General features: G+C 40.3%; 1 protein-coding gene across 1 annotated transcript in view; it reads left to right on the forward strand.

Annotated features, from left to right (window-relative positions):
- Positions 1-10572, forward strand: part of COL26A1 (collagen type XXVI alpha 1 chain) — a 783134-nt gene extending 772562 nt beyond the window's left edge. The window contains exons 11-15 of the mRNA XM_063956052.1: positions 461-523; positions 931-975; positions 3290-3334; positions 6299-6383; positions 9325-10572. Of these exons, the coding sequence (XP_063812122.1) occupies positions 461-523; positions 931-975; positions 3290-3334; positions 6299-6383; positions 9325-9473 (387 nt within the window). The 3' untranslated portion in view covers positions 9474-10572. The remainder of the gene's footprint in view (positions 1-460; positions 524-930; positions 976-3289; positions 3335-6298; positions 6384-9324) is intronic.
- Positions 10573-25158: the final 14586 nt, after the last annotated feature.

Below are 25158 nucleotides of genomic sequence, written 5' to 3' on the forward strand. Positions count from 1 at the left end.
GTGCATACCGCCAGCACTGATAATTGTGGCTCCATTTTTATCCTTTAGTCCCGCCCCTTCCACTCAGACCCATGAATCACGGCATTTTGCCCCTACAGGGACAGGGCCTAATGCTGTGACAGCCAGAATCCGACCCCGAAGTTGTTGCCGAGCCTCCACTCTGGGCTTCTCCCAGAGAAGAGTCAAAGATGTAGGCAAATATATGTAAGGTGCAGGGAAGCTGATGAGTTTAAACAAATGTTGTTTGTAAACCACTGACTAGGAAGAATATAATTAAATCACATTACTTTTAGTTGCATTAGAAAAGTGCTCATCTCCTTTATACTCCAATAAGAATATATTGGAAGGTATTATACTGAATGTTTTTGCTGCAATGACAATAAATTCCATGCAAAACCCTTGTAGCCCAGTTACCTATTAGATAATGGTTTTTTCCCCCCCTTTATTATACATTTCACAGGGTAAACCAGGACTTCCCGGCCAACCAGGAACAAAGGGTCAGAAAGGTGACCAAGGAGACAGGGTGAGTGTATTGAGGACATTTCATTATGTGATTCCGTTATTCTGCCAGGATCAGCTTTGCTTTATATTCAAATTCAATTACTTAGTTTATGATTTGTGGGGCCCACCTTTCTTGAATGTGTTAACAAATACTTCATTATTTGTTACTACAAATATTCAATTTATTTTGTTTTATTGCATACCAACTAATTAAAAAGTTATTTGCAATAAGGGGAATAGTATTTCAGGCATGACAACTGTATAAAACAAATAATATATAAATTAATGGCACTCTATTTTTCCTGTAAGCTATCGTTATCGGGGCATATAGTAATAGTATATGCATTGAAGCACTCAAGAAAAACATTAAGGTCAAATAAATACCCCTCTGTATGTATGTAACATTCTACTCTCTGTTATTGTCACCAGGGTGAACACGGCCTACCGGGAGTGCAAGGCCTTAAGGGTCCTCCTGTAAGTATAGAATCAGTTTGTGAAAACTATGTGATACGTTTATGAAACGTGTCCCACAGGAAAAAGATGGTGTTATCTGTAGTAGAGATTTACACCGGGCCATTTTTGCTGGATTTGGATTTGATTCAAATTCGTCGGCCGGCTTTGGATTTGGATTTGCCAAACCACCGTGACTGGCTTTGGATTTGGAGGTTTTTTTTTCAAAAATGTACAAAAAAAAAACTAAAATCACTTAATTTGAGACTTATTTTGTCCCTAGAGTATTATTAATCTCAATAACATTCATTTCCAGCCATTTCCACACAAATTTGTTGTATACAGTGTAGGTCGGATACAGTACAGGTGAAATACACTGTAATTGGTATATACTGTATATTGGGTAAGATACAGCTTGGGTCGGATACAGTGTGGGTTGGATACAGTGTGGGTCAAATACAATGCGGGTCAGATACAGTGTGGGTTAGATACAGTGTGGGTCAGATACAGCGCTGGTTACAGTGCAGGTCGGATACAGTGCAGGTTAGATACATAGATACACCAATAGTGCACTTACTGTGACAGAGGGTCCTCAGTGCGGGGTTGTCAGCGGTGTCTTCAGTGTGGTGGTGCCATCAGTGTCGGCAGTGCAGGGGTGCCAGCAGTGTACTCAGTGCGGGGGTGCCAGCAGTTTCCTCAGTGCGGTGGTGCCAACAGTGTGGGGGTGTCAGCTGTGTTCTCAGTGCAGTGGTGCCGGCAGTGCAGGGGTGCCAGCAGTTTTCTCAGTGTGTTGATGCCAACAGATGTCAGCGGAGTCCTCAGTGCGGAAGTGCCAGCAGTGTCGGCAGTGCAGAGGTGTCAGCGGTGTTTACAATGCGATAGTGCTGGCAGTGCAAGGGTGCCAACGATTTCCTCAGTGCAGTGGTGTCAGCAGTGTGGTGGTGTCAGCGGAGTCCTCCATGCAGTAGTGTCAGCAGAGCAGGGGTGTCGCTGTGTCTTCAGTGTGGTGGGGTGGTGCCGGCAGGGTCGGCAGTGCACGGGTGCCAGCGGTGTCCTCACTGCAGTGGTGAAAGCAGTGTCGGCAGTGCAGGGGTGTCAGCGGTATCCTCAGTGTGGCGTTGCCGGCAGTGTCGGCAGTGCAGGGGTGTCAGCGATGTCCTCATTTTGGTGGTGTTGGCAGAGTAGGGGTACAAGCGATTTCTCGGTGCGGTGGTTGCTGGTGTCGTTAGTACCGGCGGCGGGTTGGCAGTGCGGGTCGGCAGTGTCGACAGTGTGGGTCGGCGGTGTCCTCCTCGCGATGGGGGGCATCATTTTGCCCCTTGAAGAGAGTGAGGAAGTGCTGTTTGGCTGAGAGCCGTGACGTATAGCTCTCTCAGCCAATCAGCGCTCAGCCCATTGTTTTCAGTGGGTGTTTGAAAATTGCCGCTCGAGGCAATACCGCGAGATCCGACAGCAGGATCTAGCGGCTTTGCCTTGGATAGGGTCTGGGGCAGGCAGGGAGATCCGAGCTACTGCTCAGATCACCCCGGATCCCTAAAGTTTGGAGCGGTTCCACAGAATCCGAACCACTCATCTCTAATCTGTAGCAAACTGCAATAGAAAATGAATTCAATATTTATTGTTCTGAATTTCCTTTTGCTATAGCACTTAACTATATATTACTGACGTCCATGGCAAGACTCATAAATAAGTAGTGGTGCCAGACACCATTAATTAGCACCTATTATCACGCAGTGGCATAGAATATTAAAGGACATCATTTAGAGGATAATATACTGTCTGCAGGTCAGTTATAATGCTATAAAATGTCACTAAGGCTAAGTGCTTTTATACAGGTCATGGACCTGTAGGATCATTTCTAGCAGGGATTTATGAAACTGTAGTTTGGTAGAAGATGTAAATTGAATGGTATTACACACATGGGGTATATGTAAAAGGATCCAAGTTTACTGATGTTGCGAGATGCCGGCTGAGCTCGGACATTTTTTAAAGGGGCAATCATTTATAAGGCAAAACCATGCAAAAAAGTCTGAGGTTGGCCGGCATCCCGCACCTTCGGCAAACTCAAATGTGGCCTGCTCTGAAGGAAGTCTGGGAGCCTTCCTAAAAGTCTCCTGGATGTTCAGGGAGAGTAATCAAGTTATGGGTCTTCCAAAAACATATCGCTTTGTTTTCCTATTTTGGTTGTGTGCAGAACTATGAAACTCTGTGATCCTGTGAGTGCGGGGGTCATATAGATAACAATTGGACTTGATTGTCCATAATTACAAAAATGTAAATAAAAAACTTCTGATGTTTGCAGGCTTCTTAAATCATATTGGTTTTTTTCTGTCTCTAGGGGGAACCTGGAATAAAAGGAGAAGAAGGACATAAAGGAGAAGAGGTAAGATACATATTTAATTGTTGCTAAATCTGTCCATTATAAAACTAAATAAGACACACTACAAATAATGTTCTAATAACATAGTTCAACATCTCCCGCGCTGTGAAAGACATGCAGGCTGTCCCCTATTTCCATTCCCTCTGTAGTTACACTATAGTGTCATAGAAATGAGCAGTGTGATTGTTCATCTCAAATGAAATGTAGTACATACTGTATAATAAAAGCTTTGGTTATTAGCATGTATGTACTGTAGGTCATTATAAAGGTAAATAAAATTAGTCTCAGTTCGGGATGCGGTTAATTTACCGGCTGTCGGAATCCTGATGCTGGAATCACAACAGTCCAGAAAAGGTCGGGACACCGATGTCGGAATCCTGACTGTTGGCATCCCGACATATGTAAGTATACCACCACTATTAGGTTTAGGGCGGGGGGGGGGGGGGGAGTTTAGCTGACCCATGGGGAGGTTTGGGTTCGGCTGCTGGTGGGGGGGGGGTAGGTTTAGACTGCAGGGATGGGGGTGAAGTTTAGGCAGGGTTAGGCACTGTAGGGGTAGGTTAGGGTTAAGCTGCGGGAAGGTAGGAGTAGGGGAGAGGGGAGAAAAGCCTCAAATCACCCCTATCGGCTTGCCAAGCTTCAGGATCCCGGCGTAGGTCTTCTGACCGGCGGGATCCCCAGCCCCGGCATTTCCTACTGCATCCCTCAGTTCATATGGGTTAACTAGAATGGGTTCCAATGTATAGACAGACAATGTCTAGGTCGACAGTCATTAGGTTGACCCCGTATGGTCAACATGCATTAAGTCGACACTGACAAAAGGTCGACATGTATTAGGTCAACACTGACAAAAGGTTGATGCTGGAAAAGGTTGATGGGTACAAAAGGTCAACAGGTTCAAATGGTCAACACACCTAGGGTCGTCACAACTTTTTAGGTTTTATTTTTACATCTATCATACTTTGTCATACTTTATCATCCACGTGGAGTACGATTGGGAATAGTAACCTGTGGAAAGCGCAGTGGAACCAGGCACCTTGCCCGCAGCATGGTGAGCGAAACGAGCCATGCAAGGGGATGTGGTACACTAATTGGTGTTCCTTGTGCTCTGACAGTGAAAACGACATTAAACAAATAAAAAATGTTTTGTCACCCTTTTTGTGTCGACCAATTCCTGTTTCGACCTTTTCATGTGTCAAACTTTTGTACCTGTCAACATTAACCTATGTCGACCTTTTCTCAGTGTCGACCTAATACATGTCAACCATATGGGGTTGACCTAATGACTGTCGACCTAGACATTGTAGATCTTCTATACCAGGGCTGGCCAAACCAGTCCTCGAGCTCTACCAACAGTTCATGTTTTCCAGGTCTCCTGGAGATCTGTAGAATTGTCAGTTTGGAATTAATGCATCACATCTTAATTAGTAATGACTACACCTGTGCACCATTTAGGTGGTCTGGAAAATGCGAACTGTTGGTAGATCTCGAGGACCGGTTTGGCCAGCCCTGTTCTATACCATACCAAACTAAAATAATATGTTTAAACTGAATTACTTTGAATTGATTTATTTACATGCAAAGACACACAATAGAATGTGTTCATAATTAATCTGCATATTATAATTTCTTAGGGCCTTATTACATTTTAATTTCTTTGTACTGTCCACTGGGAATGTGCAGAGATCCGCATGTACAGCCGTGGCCAAAAGTTTTGAGACAGAACTGATAGTAGTGCTCACCTTTCCTTCTCCGGACAAGTGTTTTTCCAGATGCCCCAAACAATCTGAAAAGGGATTCATCAGAGAAAATGACTTTACCCCAGTCCTCAGCAGTCCAATCCTTGTACCTTTTGCAGAATATCAGTCTGTCCCTGATGTTTTTCCTGGAGAAAAGTGGCTTCTTTGCTGTCCAGAGAAGGAAAGGTGAGCGCTACCATCAGTGCTGTGTCATGCCAACAGTAAAGCTTCCTGAGACTATTCATGTGTGGGGTTGCTTCTCAGCCAAGGGAGTTGGCTCACTTACAATTTTGCCTAAGAACACAGACATGAATAAAGAATGGTACCAAAACATCCTCCAAAAGCAACTTCTCCCAACCATCCGAGAACAGTTTGGTGATAAACAATGCCTTTTCCAGCATGATGGAGCACCTTGCCATAAGGCAAAAGTGATAACTAAGTGGCTTGGGGGAACAAAACATTGAAATTTTGAATCCATGGCCAGGAAACTCCCCAGACCTTAATCCCATTAAGAGCTTGTGGTCAATCCTCAAGAGGCAGATGGACAAACAAAAACCCACAAATTCTGACAAACCCCAAGAACTGATTATCAAGAATGGGTGGCCATCAGTCAGAATGTGGCACATAAGTTGACTGACACCATGCTAGGGCGCATTGCAGAGGTCTTGAAAAAGAAGGTCAACACTGCAAAGATTGACTCTTTGCGTAAACGTACTGTAATTGTCAATAAAAGCCTTTGACACTTATGGAATGCTTGTAATTTTACTTCAGTATACCATAGTAACATCTGACAAAAAGTCTAAAAAAATTGAAGCAGCAAACTTTGTGAAAACTAATACTTGTATCTTTCTCAAAACTTTTGGCCATGGCTGTACGGCCATTTACACAGAGAATAGAAAAGCAGAGTGTGAGTGAGTGGGGCTAAGCCTGAGTGAGTGTGTGATATAAGCAAGAATGATAGAAGAGAAGAACAAACATGATGTCTGTGTCTTGCTGATATTTTTATATCATTATCATCATTATCATCAGTACTATGCTATTATGGGAGTTACCTGTTAGTGATTCAGATAAACATCTTAGGAGCACTACATCACAACGGAAGAGCTCCTCACATCTGGCTGCTGGAAAATCTCTTAAAATGATTGTGAAGTGTCTGCCCTGTGTTCCTCTTCTTTTGCACACTTTCCCTCCATAACCTGATGTACTAACACGGGAATTCCTCTTACAGGGAGATTCCGTCCAGCAGCTCAAAGAAGCTCTGAAAATATTAGCAGAGAGAGTATTAATTTTGGAGCACATGATAGGAATACATGGTGAGTATGAAACACATTATATGCATGTGTATACTTTATGTATTTATAACATCAGATAGACATAATCTATTTTTACCCTAGAATTTAATTTGCAGATTGATTTAATCTGCAGACTGTTTGCTCTCAAAGATGATATGATACTAGAAAAAGATTAGTATCCTAGTCCCCAGCTCCTACCAGCATGCCTTGCTAGAAGTGGGTCCCCATTCCCAGAGGCGTAGCGTGGAAACATGACACCCGGAGCAGGGTCATGTCACGGCGCCCCCACCTACCACCACACACACATACATACTGTACGTACGTACGTACGTACATACATACATACATACATACATTCACACACATTTAGGCACAGCCATACATAAACACACAAATACAGTATACACAGATATATATACACACACACACAAATATACACAGACATACACATATACACACAGACATACATAAACACACACATATACTCACACATACTGTATACAAAGATATATATATATATATATATATATACACAAGCACACATATACATGTATACACATTAGCACACAGACATACACACACACATTTACACACAAACACAGACATATCCACATAAACACACAGTATACACACAGTAATTCTCACCAAGAGGCCAGCAGCAGAGCAGCTCCTTGTTCCAGCCTGGAGGGGCGGAGCTTCTATGTGATTGAAAGGCTGGACCTCCGTGGGTAGAAGGAAAGGACTGAGGAAAGGGCAGGGGTGGCCACCACACTGCCTGCATGTTCCAGATCACTGAATGCAGATCCCTGACTACCAGGAAAGTTCTTCTGACAAGCCTTCAAACCTCCCCACTTCCCTAACAACACACCACACTGCACTGCACTGGACTCTCTGCACTGTGCAATCAGTGATCTGCAACATGCAGGCAGTGTGGTGGCCACCCCTTCCCTCTCTTCTAGTAATTTCCTCCTACCCCTGCCCAAGATCCCGGCTCTCAGCTGTGCAGTGAGCCGGCGCCTTCAGTCCCCAACAGCGCCTGGAGCTCGAGCTCCACTTGTTCCACCCTCCCTACGCCCATGCCCATTCCCAGCAGGGCGACTGTCCTATGTCTTCTATTGCAGCAAAACTTCCAACACGTGTTGTGCCGTTACAATTTTTTTTTTAATACATTAACCACTTAACTGACAAATTTTTCCCCCAAAACTGCTTTAGAAATTATCATAACATAATTTGGCTAAAAACATCCATTTAGAAACATATTTAATTTAATTGTGTATTAACAGTTTCTTATATAGCGCAGCATATTCGCTTGTGCTTTACAATTAGAACAACAGTAATAGAACAAAACCGGGTAAACACAGACAGACATAGAGATTTAAAACTGTTCTAGTAAAAAACTGCTTAAAACTTTTAATAGCGGGGTTAAAGAACCATCCTGTGTTATGTCATGCAGGCCATAGATGTCTATGTAACATTAACCACCCCTCTCCCGTCCCAACACCAGATCCCTATAGATCCTTTTAAAAATGTTATCGCCCTCCCCCGGTTGGTGTGTGGTACTCCCTCCCATGTATGCAGAGTGCAGTGACGCCAGACAAGTGGTCAAAATAAATCTTAACTATTTTCTGCTGTTTGGCATATTAGACATAAAGATGATGAAGCAGAAGGCAGCCGACTATTTCTGTAATTCTGCCTCCCTAGATACAGACTAGACAGCATTTCCGCCATCTATTTTATGTAAGGTTACAGGCAGCTCTGTTGACCTTTAGCCATTTCTATCACTGCCATGTGACCCGCCCACTCGTCATATTAATGGCCTCATTTCCAAATGTACGTAAGTACAACTGCGGGCAGCAAACCTCCACTTTATTTAACCACGCATACTCAATAAAACAAGGCACAGTTTCCTTGCGCTGCGCCTGTAACCCCATGGCTCATTGAATATGCCCATATATTGGGGATCTCAGGTGCCATAAAGTTTATGAACAACAGTTTACTGCTGGATTACATTTTTTTATTTATTTATTTTTTATTTTAAATGGCATTTGTTATCAAGTTGAGTATGATGACTACAGTATAAATTGATGATGATGATGATGATGATGGCGTTAGTTTTACATTATTAACATCAGAATATGCTGAGCACATCTATACAGTGTATTTTGAGCTGCGTTTATTTTAAAATTACACACATAAGACCATCACTTTATGCTTAGTTTCAAGCCACATAATTCCAGCCTACAGTATTGTTAAATTAGGCCCTGAGTGTGCAGAATATTTTGAAATCAAAGTTATACCTCCCATTATGTACCTGTATATATATTGTGTTAAATTGCGGTAGCAAGGAATAAAGTCACTGCACATTTGTTAAAGTTAAAGTAAGTCATTTCTAGTTCCGTTAATTTGATCATAGTTTGCATAATCTGCCCACTATTTGCATTTAGATCAAGGGTTATATTTACTAAAAGTAGATTTTGGTCGATGTTGATAGATTTTTTTTTTGGTCGATTGTTTGGTCGATGTTTGGTCAATTTTGTTATTTCCTAGTCTAAATTCCACATTTACTAACAGATGATTTTTTAAATTTTTTTGTAAACGATGTCAAAAATCATCTGTTGGTAAATGTGTGATTTAGACCCTTAAACACAAAATCGTCCAAACATCGACCAAAATCGACTTTTAGTAAATATACTCCTAAGTCACCACTAGAGGTAGAAATGGAACAACTTGCACTGTATGCTAATGGAACGCCTACAATTCTGTCTGCATTAAACTCTTTTAAATGAATTTACATTTCATGTGTTTAACTCTCATCTTTCAGTTTGCCTGACTGTTCTGGGTTGGTGCACTTTAATGTATTTTATTTTGACAATCAGTGTACCTACTTAAAGATATTTAAATCTTTCAAAGCAACATACTCTATGTTGCTTTAACCTATCTTGTGCCTTTCCTCGTCTTCCAGATACAATTGTGGAGCCAGGGTCTGGCCAGGACATTTTGGGCACTATTACCACTAAAAACTTTAGACAGAAGCGGGGGCTACAAAAGAAATATCAGACGTATGATATCTTCTCATCACTGCTGGATGACAGTGAATTAAGTCAGAACTGATCACATGGACCTTATTGCATTCTTGTGAAATCTCCAGCCCACAGATTAAAACCAAACTTTTTCTTTACAGCAGAAAGATGAATTGCAAGAGCTTTAACAATTTAACGGCATATCAGAGCAAGAAATTGTAATGGGAACCAGATACTTTCATTTACTTCAAGTTTCTTAATTATCGTTTGAATCAATGTACCATTTGCAAATCAAGTCTTCTTAAAAATGTTATTTGTAACATTATTTGGGCAGATTTTTACAGGATGAGTCAAATGTATGATTGCCCACCAGCTTTGTTGTGTAATATATATGAATGTCATGGTTATAATTTGTGTAAGATAATATGTTTGTTTGAAGACCCAAAGTCCCAAGTCACATGACAAGTGACCTTATAATGCATATATATATTATTTTTTATTTATGCCACATGTCATCAAAATTAGAACAGTATGGACCATGAATGGTTCCAGATGCAATCTCTTTAACAAATCACTGATAAAATATAAATTTCTCATCTTTATGTGTTACAGAACTAATTTGGAAACATTTTATACACTTGCATATGCAAAATAATTTACAGTATGTCTAATTCCCTTATTGCAGGGGGTTCGTCTCTGGACTACAAATCATTAGTGGATAAATGTGCTTAAATCTTATGTAATCAGAACACTAGAAACCCATTTTTCAAAGTCATCTCTTATCAACAATGAATATTTTTTACTAAGTAAACATAGGAGGTCTGGACCCCATGAAGTCACTTGAGCTCTAGCTTGCTATGTAAATATGAAAACTTTGTCTAAAAAATATCTCAATCTTGTTTAAAAAAAAACCAAAACAAAGCAGTTTGCTAGAAAAAAAAATATTTTATTTGATTATCTTTATATCTATAGATTTAAGTTGGCCAGTGACTGGCAATGATTGACGGGACCAGTGTCCAATTGGAACATGGACCGAGCATAACATTTCTGTCCCAATAGCAGTAATCTTAAAACTGTATGTACCATCGTAGCCGGAAATCATCAGGCATCATGCTGCTTTCTTGTCTAAATACAAGAGAACAATTAACCTAAAGTATGATGATCATATTATCCCTTTTACCTGGGACACTCATGGATTACACAGGTTCTGTGGCTGATTAAAACCAGCTGAAATGTAGGCTTGAAGTCAGCCAGCCACAGAACCTGTGTAATCCATGAGCGTCCCAGGTAAACAGGATAATATGGTCCCTCTACCTAAAGAAAAAACACTTTACATGCTTTTTACAAATAGTAAGTGCATTCTTCCTTTAGGGTGGAAAAAAACATTTATATATATATATATATATATATATATATATATATATACTCAACTGGAAAGAAAAGTATTAACATTTAAAAAATATATAATTCTTTGCTTTAGAAACTGTTTTGAAATAACATTTAATTAAAGCCAACTTAAAAATCATTACCTAATGTATACTCAAAAGAAGTAAAATTGCACAGTTCCCATATCAATCAATCTAATACTTGCTTATGTGTCTGACCTGTGCTAGACATATGACAGCTAATTGTAGAATGGTTATTGTAGGCTATGGAACAATTGCACTTTGCTAATAAATAACTCCCATGGCAATTCACACATTAATTACAGTGATATTAGTTGTATAGAAATTACTGTATATGTGGGGGATATCCTAATAAGGGGGAGATTTACTTATAGTGCACCAGTAGAGAAGTTGCATATGGTAACCAGCTGCTTTGTATAATTTTATAGTATGCAAATTATAAATGCTACTTAAATGCCGATTGGTTGCCATGACAACTTCTCCTCTGGCGCACTTTTCAACTCTTTTCACTGCTTAGTACATCTCCCTCTAAATTTTCACTGACCCATTGTTTGTCAGTGGTTGAATTTAGTCTTTAGAACAGATGAAAATCTGTACTGTAGCATTTCTGGAAAAAAAAAAGATTTCTTCAGTGAAGCATCATTTAAATGTGAAACATTGCCTATTTATGCCATGATATATATTATATTTGTCTACTCTTTGGAACACCCCTGCGGGGCAAGTGCTATCGGCATTGTATCATGCTTTGCATCATTGTTGTGCCATCTGCTGCGATTCACATCCTCATGCAGCTGTGGGTTGGGTCATGACCACACAAACTGCGTCATGCCTTTCTCAGGTCCGTATTATTCATAAACCTGACTAGGCTGAGGACTAGGGGCCCAACAGGGATTATGGCCTGTCAATTTTTTTGAAGAGGTGCTCTTACCTGCACCCTATTGCTCCAGTGGTTGAAGGCACAATATATTCTGTGCCGTAGCAAGGCACACTCGTAGCCAGCTAAGGTTTGTTTTCAGACAATGAGGGGAGACAGATAACGGACCAATAGCGCTTGAGCACTTTTTCACAAGAGAAAAGAAAAGCACGAACAATTGCACTGTGAGAAAACAGGTCAGCAGACTTAATTTCAACTGGGTATTGGTGTCTGTGTGAATACTGAAAACTCTGCTTCCCAAACGTCAGCTGCAGTGGGGTGAAAGATTGAAGTGACGCAGGGGGCCCAAAGTACCTGAAAGTAGGGCCCAGCTATGGGTTGATACGGCTCTGGTCTTGCTCCCATCACAAGAAAGGGATAGTGGCTTACTCTCCCAGAAGTCCAGGGAATTGTATGAAAATGGCAGTTCAAAATATTGACCAGTTTAACAATTTTTATAGAAGACAAAGCTTTTTCCTTTTAAATATATATTTAATTCACTATGATCATTGCTACTAAGTTTATCTGCCATCATACATGTAAATCCAGTTTTTCTCATTCCATACTTTTTCTCTTAAGTACAAAGTACATATTTTAAACCTCAATATCATTTTATGTACAGTATACAGTGCATAAGAGGTAATAAAACTTGTCTGATAATTTATACAGTAGAACAGCCGTTAATAATGCACTTGCTAAATAATTATGCAGATGGTTCAGTCTCTATCCATAATTGATAGTATAACAACTACCGTCAATGTATAATCAATTATTATTTGATATAAAGCTCTGACTTTAAGAAATACACTATTTGTTATATAACATGGACTATATTTTTGTTATTGAGCAGCGGTTCACTTACTAATGTCCAGCAGTGGACCACTAAGTGGCTGAGCCTTTATTAAAGGGATTTTTCATCACTTAACACATTATATATGCCATCCTGTAACAGTTCCTAAATTAATAACTTTGCCTTCCAGGAGTTTTTGGCGTTTTATGTTTCAGTTGCTTTTATGTTTTATTTTGTTTCTATACAACACTATTCAGCTATATGCATTAAATCCAAACACAAAAAATAAATAAAAATGCCTGGATAATTTAATGGCCTTTGTTTACATAGAACAAAGCAGGGATTATTAAGCAATGTATTTACAAAGGTCGTTTAAGGACATGTACAAGCCAATTAGTTAAAATAGTCTGTAAGTGGAAATCCCTTTTAAATATGTATTTTTGTGTGTTTATTTTTATGGAAATACAGTACAATGAGTGGCCTTGACGGTCAAATCTATTTTTACAGTTAACTCGATTTTGTAAAGCACCCTGTAGTTTCTGTAGGTTTTATTGAAATAATGTACAAAACGTATAAATAATACGACATTAGACTGTCTGGACAGATTGTAAGACTAATCAATAAATACAGACACTGATATTGCTGCCTGCGCAGCCAGTCCTAGTGCAATGCACCAGCTGCACCACCACTAGTTCTGTCTCTGCTTATTTTTAATTTCAGTGTTAGATGTGTACATGATCTGAAATGTACTGCTGTATCTTGTTTGCACAAATACATTTAAATATCATGGTCTTGGTTCCTTTGGAATATGCAAGCCCATCACGCAGAATGAAGAGGTTTCATTTTTTTTTAATGACATGAGTTGGAGTTAATTTGTTTCAATTAGATATATCCTCTGAAGAGAAATTTAGTTTGCAAAAATATGCAGCAGCTATTTCTGTTTTAATAATAATAATTTAAAACATCAGATCATGAATTCAAAATATTTTTGCATGTTCAGAATAAATCCTTTTCTAGAAATCGGACTGTATTATTTTCATCACAGTGCATTACAATGTTACCATTAAATTTAAAACCTTTCTTGTTTTTACTATTGAAATTGTCAAAGAGTCATATAATAATAATAATAATAATAATAATAATAAGTTCATCAATCATGTGATTTTCTTGTAAAATAAAATAAAACAACAAAAGTTATATTGTTATCATGGGGTCTGTTTATAATCTTCCTGAATCACAATAATACAGAAACTTGTAATGCAAGAATTTATTAAACTAGACCCTCCGTGAGATCTACCCCATAGACCCCTTGCAAATTTGTAATTGCTTGTAAGTCTACTTGCAAAAGTCTTTGGTTCTTATGGGCAGATTTGTCAAAGCTTGGAGAGAGAAAAAGTAGAGAGAGATAAAGGGGTCTATGTACTAAGCCTTGCAGAGAGATAAAGTGGATGGAGATAAAGTTCCAGCCAATCAGCTTCTAACTGCCATGTTACAGGCTGTGTTTGAAACATGTCAGTTAGGAGCTGGTTGGCTGGTACTTTATTTCTCTTCACTTTATTTCTCTCCTAGGCTTAGTAAATAGACCCCTTAGACTCCAACGTACCAACCAATCATCTCTTAACTGTCTATGTTCAAACACAGCCTGTAAAATGAATGTGGAGCTGATTGGTTAGTACTTTATTATTATTATTATTATTATTATTATTATTATTATTATTAGCAGTTTCTTATATAGCGCAGCATATTCTGTTGCACCTTACAATGAGAACAACAGTTATAAAACAAAACTGGGCAAAGACACAGATAGACATATAGGTAGGAAGGCCCTGCTTGCAAGCTTACAATCTATAGGAAAAACTTTATCACTCTCCACTTTATCTCTTTATGAGCTTTGATACATCTCCCCCTTATCCTTTTAGCTACAGTAAATATGATTTGAGCAAAGGGAACAAGTGGTAACTGGAGTGTAATGTCTGGAGCTCATGTTGGCGTGAATGCTCAGAAACTGTCCAATTACTAATGTTCTTCCACTTTTGCGTATTCATTATTCATCCTGGCATGGTGTTATGATTTAAAAAGATGAGCTTCCCCATGCCAGACTACTAAAATGATATATTTCAAGGAAAATAAGGGGCCGCAAGAGAAATGATAAATTTCTCTGCAGAAACCCTCATGATAAATCAGACAAAGCAGTGATGACCCCATTTTAGTGTAGAAATTAGAAGAAAAAAAGGTTATCACAGCATAATAAAAAAAAAGTCCCCATGTCATCTATAATATGAGGCATTTATAAAGCTGATGCACAGGTAATGGCAAAGAAGGTGCTGAAAAACATATTAATTGGTGAAAAAGTAACTAATTGGTTGTTTAAGTTTCTCTACTGTACTGGAAAATAGCAGCACCAGTTGTTATAAACGTCTGCCAATAACACATGATAAACAGCAAGATCTGTCATCTGTCTTTTATGTATAGGCAGAATGACACACTTCCATTTTATAGTAAATGTATCTAACTCTGATAAAATTGCTATATTCAATAAAGACAGAAAGGAAATCACGTCAATCCTTCCATACTAAGTAGTGGACTTTCTCCATTCCCCAAACAGGATGATATTTATGAACAATATTTTCAATCAGAATCTTGCAATGCAGATTTTTTTTGTGTCTCTTACATAGGGGGCATCTTATTGGCAGTGGTACTTTACTGCTGGGTCCAATCTCGGCCGATCAAAATGGCCTCTAATTGGATACCACAATAATGACCATCTGTCATTAATCATGATATCCAGCCATTTTGATCTCACGAAACTGTTTCATAGCTAATAGGAACTGTCCATAATTGTAATATTTAATGGAATATGAATGCCAAAAAACATGGTGTATGTTTAGCTACCTATGGTGGTTAAATAAGTATTGATGTAAAAGAACATATGGACATACAATCAAAAAATGTAGAAAATGTATTTCAGAGTGTAACTAATCTATATTTGTCCACATTTGTTTGTGGAAATATTAGTGCTAAATCTGTTCATAAGAACTACATCATAGGGAGATGAACTGAAGATTCTTAATACAGAATTTTAATGATGTGTTCTCATTAAATGCTTAACTCTTCCATTATCAAGTTATGCTACACTACACTAAAATAATAAGACCTTCATTTACAAAGGTCCTAAACATGGGAAAGTCAAACAATGATGACATCATATTGTGTGTGTGATATCTCTGAGCAAATGATTTGTAATAATAATAGTAATAGTAATAATCATATTTTTGTACTAGTTTTATGTAATTGCTTTTCATGAAATATTGCATTATATAAAGAAGGCACATTTGTCCTGGGACAAATAGTATTGTATTGTTAACTCGCTATTTTGCATTCATCATGTTTATGTTCCTGTGGTCACTATAGGTTACATACTTACATTCTTATTGTCTGTACCATTTATTACATTTTCTAGTTACAGTCTATCGTTCTATCTGATAACAGATATATTAGTCTACTGTAATGCCAGTTTTCTTACCAAAGGCAACTCTATATTTGCTGCAAAGTTTTATGTACTGTATAACTATATAACTAGCAATTATTACCCTGAAAATGAGTTATATGCAGTTTTGATTTTCAAGGCGTTCATGCGAGATTGACAGCACAGCATTTTATTATATTGTTTTATTCTTTTTGCAAAAGCATCAGAATTTTTCAATTGAGATTTAATGGGTAACTTGACAAGACCTTTAACCCATGTTTCTTTATATTTGGTAACCCTAGTGTACTGGTAGAATGCATGTGTTCTACTGAATGCTGTCAATATTTTAACATCATCCAGTAGTACATAGTGTGTGTATGCACGCACGCACGCACGCACGCACGCACGCACACTCAAATAGCAGGTAGTCACTGCTTATCATCATTTTATGTGTACACTTGATTACAGTACATTAAGCTATCATAGTCAAATGAGGGATCCTTCTCCTTTAAGTCATACATTACATAAAACTTGTCTCTGCTTTCTATGCAGTATGATTGTTTTTGTGCCATTTTCCTAAAGAGCTTCAGATGAATGCAACCGCTTCCTGAAATGGAGACATTTTATTTGGCTCCTGTAAACCAGAAAGCAGTCATGGTCTTTGAAAATGGAAATAAGTACTGTATTTGTTGATCAATATGGAATAGTAATTGTGCATTGATGCATAGTTATTGTCATTAAAAGTAGATTTACTAAAGCTTCTCAACATGAAAGTGGAGGTGTTGTTCATAGCAACCAATCAGATTCTAGCTATCATTTCTCTATTTCATACTAGAAAATGATAAACAGAATCCGACTGGCTGCTACAGTATGGGCAACACCTCCACTTGTCTGGTTTAGAAGCAGAGCCGGCCCTAACCAATATGATGCCCTAGGCAAGATTTTGGCTGGTGCCCCCTAGCACCACGGCTGGTTCCGCCTCTGACCTTGCACCTCTTTCCCAGGTGTTTGTACCCCCTATATTTTAAATAGGAACAGTTCGCACATTTGGCGCACAGCCCAAAAAGGGGTGTGTTTTTGCTGGGAAGGGGCATGGACACACAATAGAAACCCCAATTCCAATTACGCCACACAGTACTGCAACTTTATTCACATTTGATCATGCGATAGTGTCCATAATTCATATTACATCCCACAGTAGTATCACTTTACGTTACTCCTCACAGTAGAGCCTCTTATTCACATTACATCACACCATATTGCTCTTTATTCACATTAGATGACACAGTAGTGCCCTTTCTATATGCAACACCACATAGTATAGCACCTTATACACATAATGCCACACAGTAATGCTCCTTACACATATGAGACACATTATTAATGTCCTTATAAACATAATGCGCCTTACACATTATGACAACCTTTATTAATGCCCTTTTACACATAATGTCCCTTACACATATGCTGCACATTATTAATGCCCTTATACACATAATGACACACATAGTGCCCCCTACACATTTGCTGCACATTATTAGTGCCCCTATACACATAATGACACACATACAGTAGTACCTGTTACACATATGCCGCACATTATTAATGCCCTTATACACATAATGACAACACATAGTGCCCCTTACACATATGTTGCACATTATTAATGCATTTTTACATGACAAACATAATGCCCCTTATACATATTCCGAACACTACTGCACAACCAACCCACTCACATGCACAGAGCACTCACACTGCCACTAACACTGTGACCTCTGCCACTGCTTGGATACAGATGTGTCCTCATAAATCTTGCCTCAGTGCTAACGTTGGGCATATTTTTTTTATGAAAATGCATCTTATTTGCATTGCTATGTGGCTAGGATGCACAAGCAGCTTCTGCTGATTAAAGTGATATGCAGCATGCCTATATACTGTGTGAGACTGTAGCTGTATCTGCATATGAAATGCTACACACAGAATATAGGGATGCCGCATATCATTTTTATCAGCAGAAGCTGCTGATGCCCCTAGGCATATCAAATGCCCTAGGCAATTGCCTAGTTTGCCTATGCCTATGGCCGGCTCTGTTTAGAAGCTTTGGTAAATCTATGTAGATATCCAATAAAAAAATCTGGTAAGTTGAACAGAAACTGGTGTGCACAGTTCATTTTAATCTTTATCTGTTATGTTTTCCTTGTTTCCTATTTGCTGTATTTGCTTGAATTACAGTAGTGTTTATATAAAAACACTGTGGGGTGTTTCATGTTTTTTTCTCATGTGTTTGATGGGGACACCCATATGCAATCCACACGTATGTTGGACTTATTTTTTATAATGCACTGAAAAAATAAATGTACTGTAACTTATAATTTGTCTCTTGTCATTTAACAAAACATATTTTGTTGTGAAACATCAAGAGAAGACGTGAGATACATTACAGCAGTGGTTCCAAAACTTTTTTGAATCACAGCGCCCTAGAGTATCAACATTTCTTCCACGGCACCCCTAGGCCAAAAGTTTATTATTGAGATATTTAGAAAGAAATATTAAAATAAATTAATTGTGTTTATATGTCCTTAGGTTCAGTTATGTGGTGAGGGACAAGATTTGCATCTATTTGTCTGCTTTTTTTATGATTGGCAGCCACCAGCACTGGTTTTGCCTATTACATTGACCATAAATAATTTTAATTGGTCCTGGACCACCAATCCAAGGCACCCCTGCAAGTGTTCTGAGGCACCCCATGGTAGAGATTGTTCAAATGTGATATATACGTTTAAGTATAAGTCTCCAGCCAAAGCATAATGAAGTTTACATTAAGGGGATTGGCCACAATAGATTGGGTGGTAGTTTTATGATTATAGACAATAATGCTGGGGAAAAAATAATGTAACAAATGTCAACAAATGGTGCTCCTACGTAATGCAGGAAGAATGGATAAAACTTCCCTTAAGGGGGGTACACATGGAGAGATCTGTGCTTAAAAAATTAGATGGCTCAGTGCTGTGGGAGTATTTTTAATTCACTTTTGTCTCACAATAAAGCTACCATCTCCATAGCTTACAGGACTGACTACTTCTAACTAATCAGAACATACTGTATTTCTGTTTAGACTGTAATGTATAGCACAACCATGCCTGATTCTTCATGTTTCTACCTGCACAATGGTATATTCTATGTATAAGAAAAATTGCTACATGGATTACTAGTACATTCTGTATGCAGGATATATATATATATATATATATATATATATATATATATATATATATGCATTGGGTACGGGATCCCAGCCACCAGGATGCCGGCAGGGCGGCGAGTGCAACGAAGCCCCTTGTGGGCTCACTACACTTGCCCCAAGTTTTATTCCCACTCTATACACACACCTCCTTTCTGTGCCGATCACACTGTCATCAAGTGGGTGCAAGGGGGTGAGTTGGGACTTGAAAGGAGAGCAGTCACGGTTAATTGTTAAACTTCCCCCAGTAGAACAAAAGTCTACATCCGCCCCTGCACTGCAGAGTGCCTGCAGGCATTGCTACTGTGTAATGTAAGATGCATAAGGGTATAATGTGCTATAGAGGGCATTACTGCTGTGTGGCATACTATGAATAAGGGGCCATATCGTGTGATATAACATGTGGCATCATTTGTTTTTTATTCTTTTATTTCTTATCATTATTTTAAATTTTATTTTATTTTATTTATTATTTTCTTTCTGTTTATGTATGTTTTATTCTTTTAATTTATCTACATATATATATATATATATATATATATATGTAATGATATAACCGGTCGCACAACACCAAAAAGAGTCCTATAGTAGGTAGAGATGAGCGGGTTCGGTTTCTCTGAATCCGAACCCGCCCGAACTTCATGGTTTTTTTCACGGGTCCGAGCAGACTCGGATCCTCCCGCCTTGCTCGGTTAACCCGAGCGCGCCCGAACGTCATCATGACGCTGTCGGATTCTCGCGAGACTCGGATTCTATATAAGGAGCCGCGCGTCGCCGCCATTTTCACACGTGCATTGAGATTGATAGTGAGAGGACGTGGCTGGCGTCCTCTCCATTTAGATTATAAGAGAGAGAGATTTACTGGAGCTTAGGACTAGGAGGAGTACTGTAGAAGTGTAGAGAGTGCAGAGAGTTTACTAGTGAGTGACCACCAGACAGTGCAGTTTATTTAATATATCCGTTCTCTGCCTGAAAAAAGCGATACACACAGTGACTCAGTCACATACCATATCTGTGTGCACTGCTCAGGCTCAGCCCAGTGTGCTGCATCATCTATATATATTATATATCTGTCTGACTGCTCAGCTCACACAGCTTATAATTGTGGGGGAGACTGGGGAGCACTGCAGTGCCAGTTATAGGTTATAGCAGGAGCCAGGAGTACATAATATTATAGTGAGTGACCACCAGACAGTGCAGTTTATTTAATATATCCGTTCTCTGCCTGAAAAAAGCGATACACACAGTGACTCAGTCACATACCATATCTGTGTGCACTGCTCAGGCTCAGCCCAGTGTGCTGCATCATCTATATATATTATATATCTGTCTGACTGCTCAGCTCACACAGCTTATAATTGTGGGGGAGACTGGGGAGCACTGCAGTGCCAGTTATAGGTTATAGCAGGAGCCAGGAGTACATAATATTATATTAAAATTAAACAGTGCACACTTTTGCTGCAGGAGTGCCACTGCCAGTGTGACTGACCAGTGACCTGACCACACTGACCACCAGTATAGTTAGTAGTATACTTATATTGTGATTGCCTGAAAAAGTTAAACACTCGTCGTGTGACTTCACTTGTGTGTTGTTGTTTTTTTTATTCTATAAAAATAAAACTCATTCTGCTGACAGACAGTGTCCAGCAGGTCCGTCATTATATAATATATAATATATACCTGTCCGGCTGCAGTAGTGATATATATATATTTTTTATATCATTTATCATCCAGTCGCAGCAGACACAGTACGGTAGTTCACGGCTGTGGCTACCTCTGTGTCTGCACTCGGCAGGCAGTCCGTCCATAATTGTATACCACCTAACCGTGGTTTTTTTTTCTTCTTTATACATACATACTACTACGACATCTCTTTATCAACCAGTCTATATTAGCAGCAGACACAGTACAGTACGGTAGTTCACGGCTGTGGCTACCTCTGTGTCTGCACTCGGCAGGCAGTCCGTCCATAATTGTATACCACCTAACCTTTTTCTTTGCATCATGTGCTGATTGGGGAGGGTTTTTTTGCAAGGGACATCCTGCGTGACACTGCAGTGCCACTCCTAAATGGGCCCGGTGTTTGTGTCGGCCACTAGGGTCGCTAATCTTACTCACACAGTCAGCTACCTCATTGCGCCTCTTTTTTTCTTTGCGTCATGTGCTGTTTGGGGAGGGTTTTTTGGAAGGGACATCCTGCGTGACACTGCAGTGCCACTCCTAGATGGGCCCGGTGTTTGTGTCGGCCACTAGGGTCGCTAATCTTACTCACACAGCTACCTCATTGCGCCTCTTTTTTTCTTTGCGTCATGTGCTGTTTGGGGAGGGTTTTTTGGAAGGGACATCCTGCGTGACACTGCAGTGCCACTCCTAGATGGGCCCGGTGTTTGTGTCGGCCACTAGGGTCGCTAATCTTACTCACACAGCTACCTCATTGCGCCTCTTTTTTTCTTTGCGTCATGTGCTGTTTGGGGAGGGTTTTTTGGAAGGGCCATCCTGCGTGACACTGTAGTGCCACTCCTAGATGGGCCCGGTGTTTGTGTCGGCCACTAGGGTCGCTAATCTTACTCACACAGCTACCTCATTGCGCCTCTTTTTTTCTTTGCGTCATGTGCTGTTTGGGGAGGGTTTTTTGGAAGGGACATCCTGCGTGACACTGCAGTGCCACTCCTAGATGGGCCCGGTGTTTGTGTCGGCCACTAGGGTCGCTTATCTTACTCACACAGCGACCTCGGTGCAAATTTTAGGACTAAAAATAATATTGTGAGGTGTGAGGTATTCAGAATAGACTGAAAATGAGTGTAAATTATGGTTTTTGAGGTTAATAATACTTTGGGATCAAAATGACCCCCAAATTCTATGATTTAAGCTGTTTTTTAGTGTTTTTTGAAAAAACACCCGAATCCAAAACACACCCGAATCCGACAAAAAAAATTCGGTGAGGTTTTGCCAAAACGCGTTCGAACCCAAAACACGGCCGCGGAACCGAACCCAAAACCAAAACACAAAACCCGAAAAATTTCAGGCGCTCATCTCTAATAGTAGGTGCACGGTCGAGTAATGATATATATCCATCCGTTTCATAGAACTCCAGCAGGGGCTCAGGCACAGATCAGACCAGCACACAGTTTAGATGCAAAAAACGTGGTTTGTATTGTAAAGCTTGGATTCAGCACAGCGGTACATGATGTAGTCCCAGTATATCATACATTACATGCTCATGAAGAAAAACAAGTGTGGCAAAGTCAGCTCATCCCTACAGCTGTTTTGGTCTCCAACCGTCGTCAGGGGAGAGTCATATAGATAGTGCCCACAATGTTGTTATTTAACCTATGTGCATTAAGCACAATCATGCTCACCAGTCCGGTTGCCGCGCCGCTGTCCTCTCTCCTCCGGCCCAGGATCACACGTGCTGGACGCCATGAAGCGCAGGCCGCCACCGATGACGTCATCACAGAAGTGACGTCTGCGGTGTCCGCGTCTCCAGGCAACCGCACCAAGCTTCCTGGTTACCGGGCTCAGAGTGTCATCGCGGCTTGGCAACCAGATATGCATATTACAACATACATAAAAACATAGTGATCGTGATCAGATGCCCATACGTCGCCCCAAATAATTCTCTACATTTACTTAAACAGTCATTAACAATATTCCCTTATGTGAATTTAGTCATACAATAATTAATTTGTTAATCTATCAAATGACAAATCTATTAATATAGGGTGACACACAGGGCAGCTGATCACCCATCACCCATTAGGTAACATCAAAAAGGATGCCAATTCATGGATAACAATAATACAATAAATACATAATACAGGTTGAGTCTCCCTTATCCAAAATGCTTGGGACCAGAGGTATTTTGGATATGGGATTTTTCCGTATTTTGGAATAATTGCATACCATAATGAGATATCATGGTGATGGGACCTAAATCTAAGCACAGAATGCATTTATGTTACATTTACACCTTATACACACAGCCTGAAGGTAATTTTAGCCAATATTTTTTATAACTTTGTGCATTAAACAAAGTGTGTCTACATTCACACAATTCATTTATGTTTCATATACACCTTATACACACAGCCTGAAGATCATTTAATACAATATTTTTAATAACTTTGTGTATTAAACAAAGTTTGTGTACACTGAGCCATCAGAAAACAAAGGTTTCACTATCTCACTCTCACTCAAAAAAGTCCGTATTTCGGAATATTCCGTATTTCGGAATATTTGGATATGGGATACTCAACCTGTATACATATGGAGTTCGATATTTAGAGATAGAGAACAAATACATATAAGACAAAGGACATAAGAACCTTCATAATAACAAATTCATATAATCAAGGCCCCCAAAGAGTTCCATTTCAACCATGGATTATATCCTAGAGAAATGCTGTCAATGTAAATTCTTCATTCAGTCCTTCATGAGCCATGGACTTCAGTAGGTATATCCAGCGGCATTCCTGCCGTAGTAATAGTTTGTGCCTATCACCACCTCTCCGCAGTGGTGGTATATGATCTATCGGCATAAATAAAAAGTCTTTCAGTGAGTGTCCTTGTTGAACAAAGTGCCTAGCCACAGGGGGAGTTGTAGTCTCCAATTTAAGTGCTGCTTTCTTGATAGATGAACGATCAGGGCTGTTTCTAGCCAATTTGGCTCCCAGTGCGAGATTTAAAAATGCGCCCCCCATGACATAAAAAATGTGCCCCCCCACACACGCACCTAGATAAAAAAAAACTTGTGCGCGCACCAGGCAAGGGTGTGTGGCCTCATCTATATGGGTGTGGCCTCGTCTGAAAAGACTACCTCACAATCCAGTTTTTGACCCTGCTCCAACAGATCACGACAACCACAGGAAAAAAAATTGTACCATATTAAGCCCCACACAGTCATGCCCCCTGCACCATATTATGCCACACACCGCAATGCCCTTGATACATTAAATCCCCACACTATGGCAGGCAAGAGTCCCCATTTCACACATTACGGCAGGTGTCCCCATTTTACACATTGAGAGAGAGAGAGAGAGAGAATACTTACAGAGGCGATTACCGCTCTTCGGCCCGCCTCACCAGTCGCTCCTCACGCCGGCCTTTCCCTCTTCCTAACTTGAATCCCCCTCTGTACTCCTCTCGGGGGGGGGGGGGGGGGGGGGAGTTTCACGGAGTGACGGGGTTGCGTTGTGACGTAACGACGCAACCGCGTCATTCCGTGAAACTCCACTCCCCGAGCGGATTACTAGGGGAGAAATAGGAGGGGGAAGCAGGGAGCCACAGTTAGTGCCGCGGCGGGCGCCCAGTGCGGTTGCACTGCTCGCCTGCCCCAAGAAACGGCCCTGTGAACGATGCATAGCCACTCTCTCTTTCACCATGCGGATTGTCTTGCCCACATATAGTTTGTGACGGGGATATGATCACGTATGTTATGAATCTAGTTTCACAATTCATTCTGTGCATCAGTTGATATTTGTTCCCACGAGTGGGGTGTACAAACGTATCTTCCGTGTGCATGAATCTACAGTTGACACAGCTAGCACACTTGAACGCTCCATTTTGTAAGCCCAACCACTTGCTCGTTGGCAGGGCCGGATTAACAATGGGGCGGATGGAGCTGCAGCTCCAAGCCCCCATTGAAAATAGGCCCAGAGAGTTCCCTGCAGTGCGGCCAGTGCTGACAGGAAAAAATATATTTCCTGTCATCACACACAGCAGCGCACTCACCTCCGGCTGCCCATTCACCCCACCACGGCACTAAACCTGGCTTTCCTTGCCAGTATCGATGTGAGGCTCCGCTCCCGGGCCCGCCCGAAGCTCCGCCCCCATTCGGCCCGAGGCTCGCCCCCTACCAATCCAAAATGCATGCTTATACTTACCCTCCCCGCTGTAGCTTCCCAACAGGAAAAAGCTTCATGAAAGAGGGTGATGGTCTGGGAAGGGGCTGCTGTCTT

Source organism: Pseudophryne corroboree, chromosome 2, assembly GCF_028390025.1.
Source record: "Pseudophryne corroboree isolate aPseCor3 chromosome 2, aPseCor3.hap2, whole genome shotgun sequence".
In the NCBI taxonomy this organism is placed as follows: Eukaryota; Metazoa; Chordata; class Amphibia; order Anura; family Myobatrachidae; genus Pseudophryne; species Pseudophryne corroboree.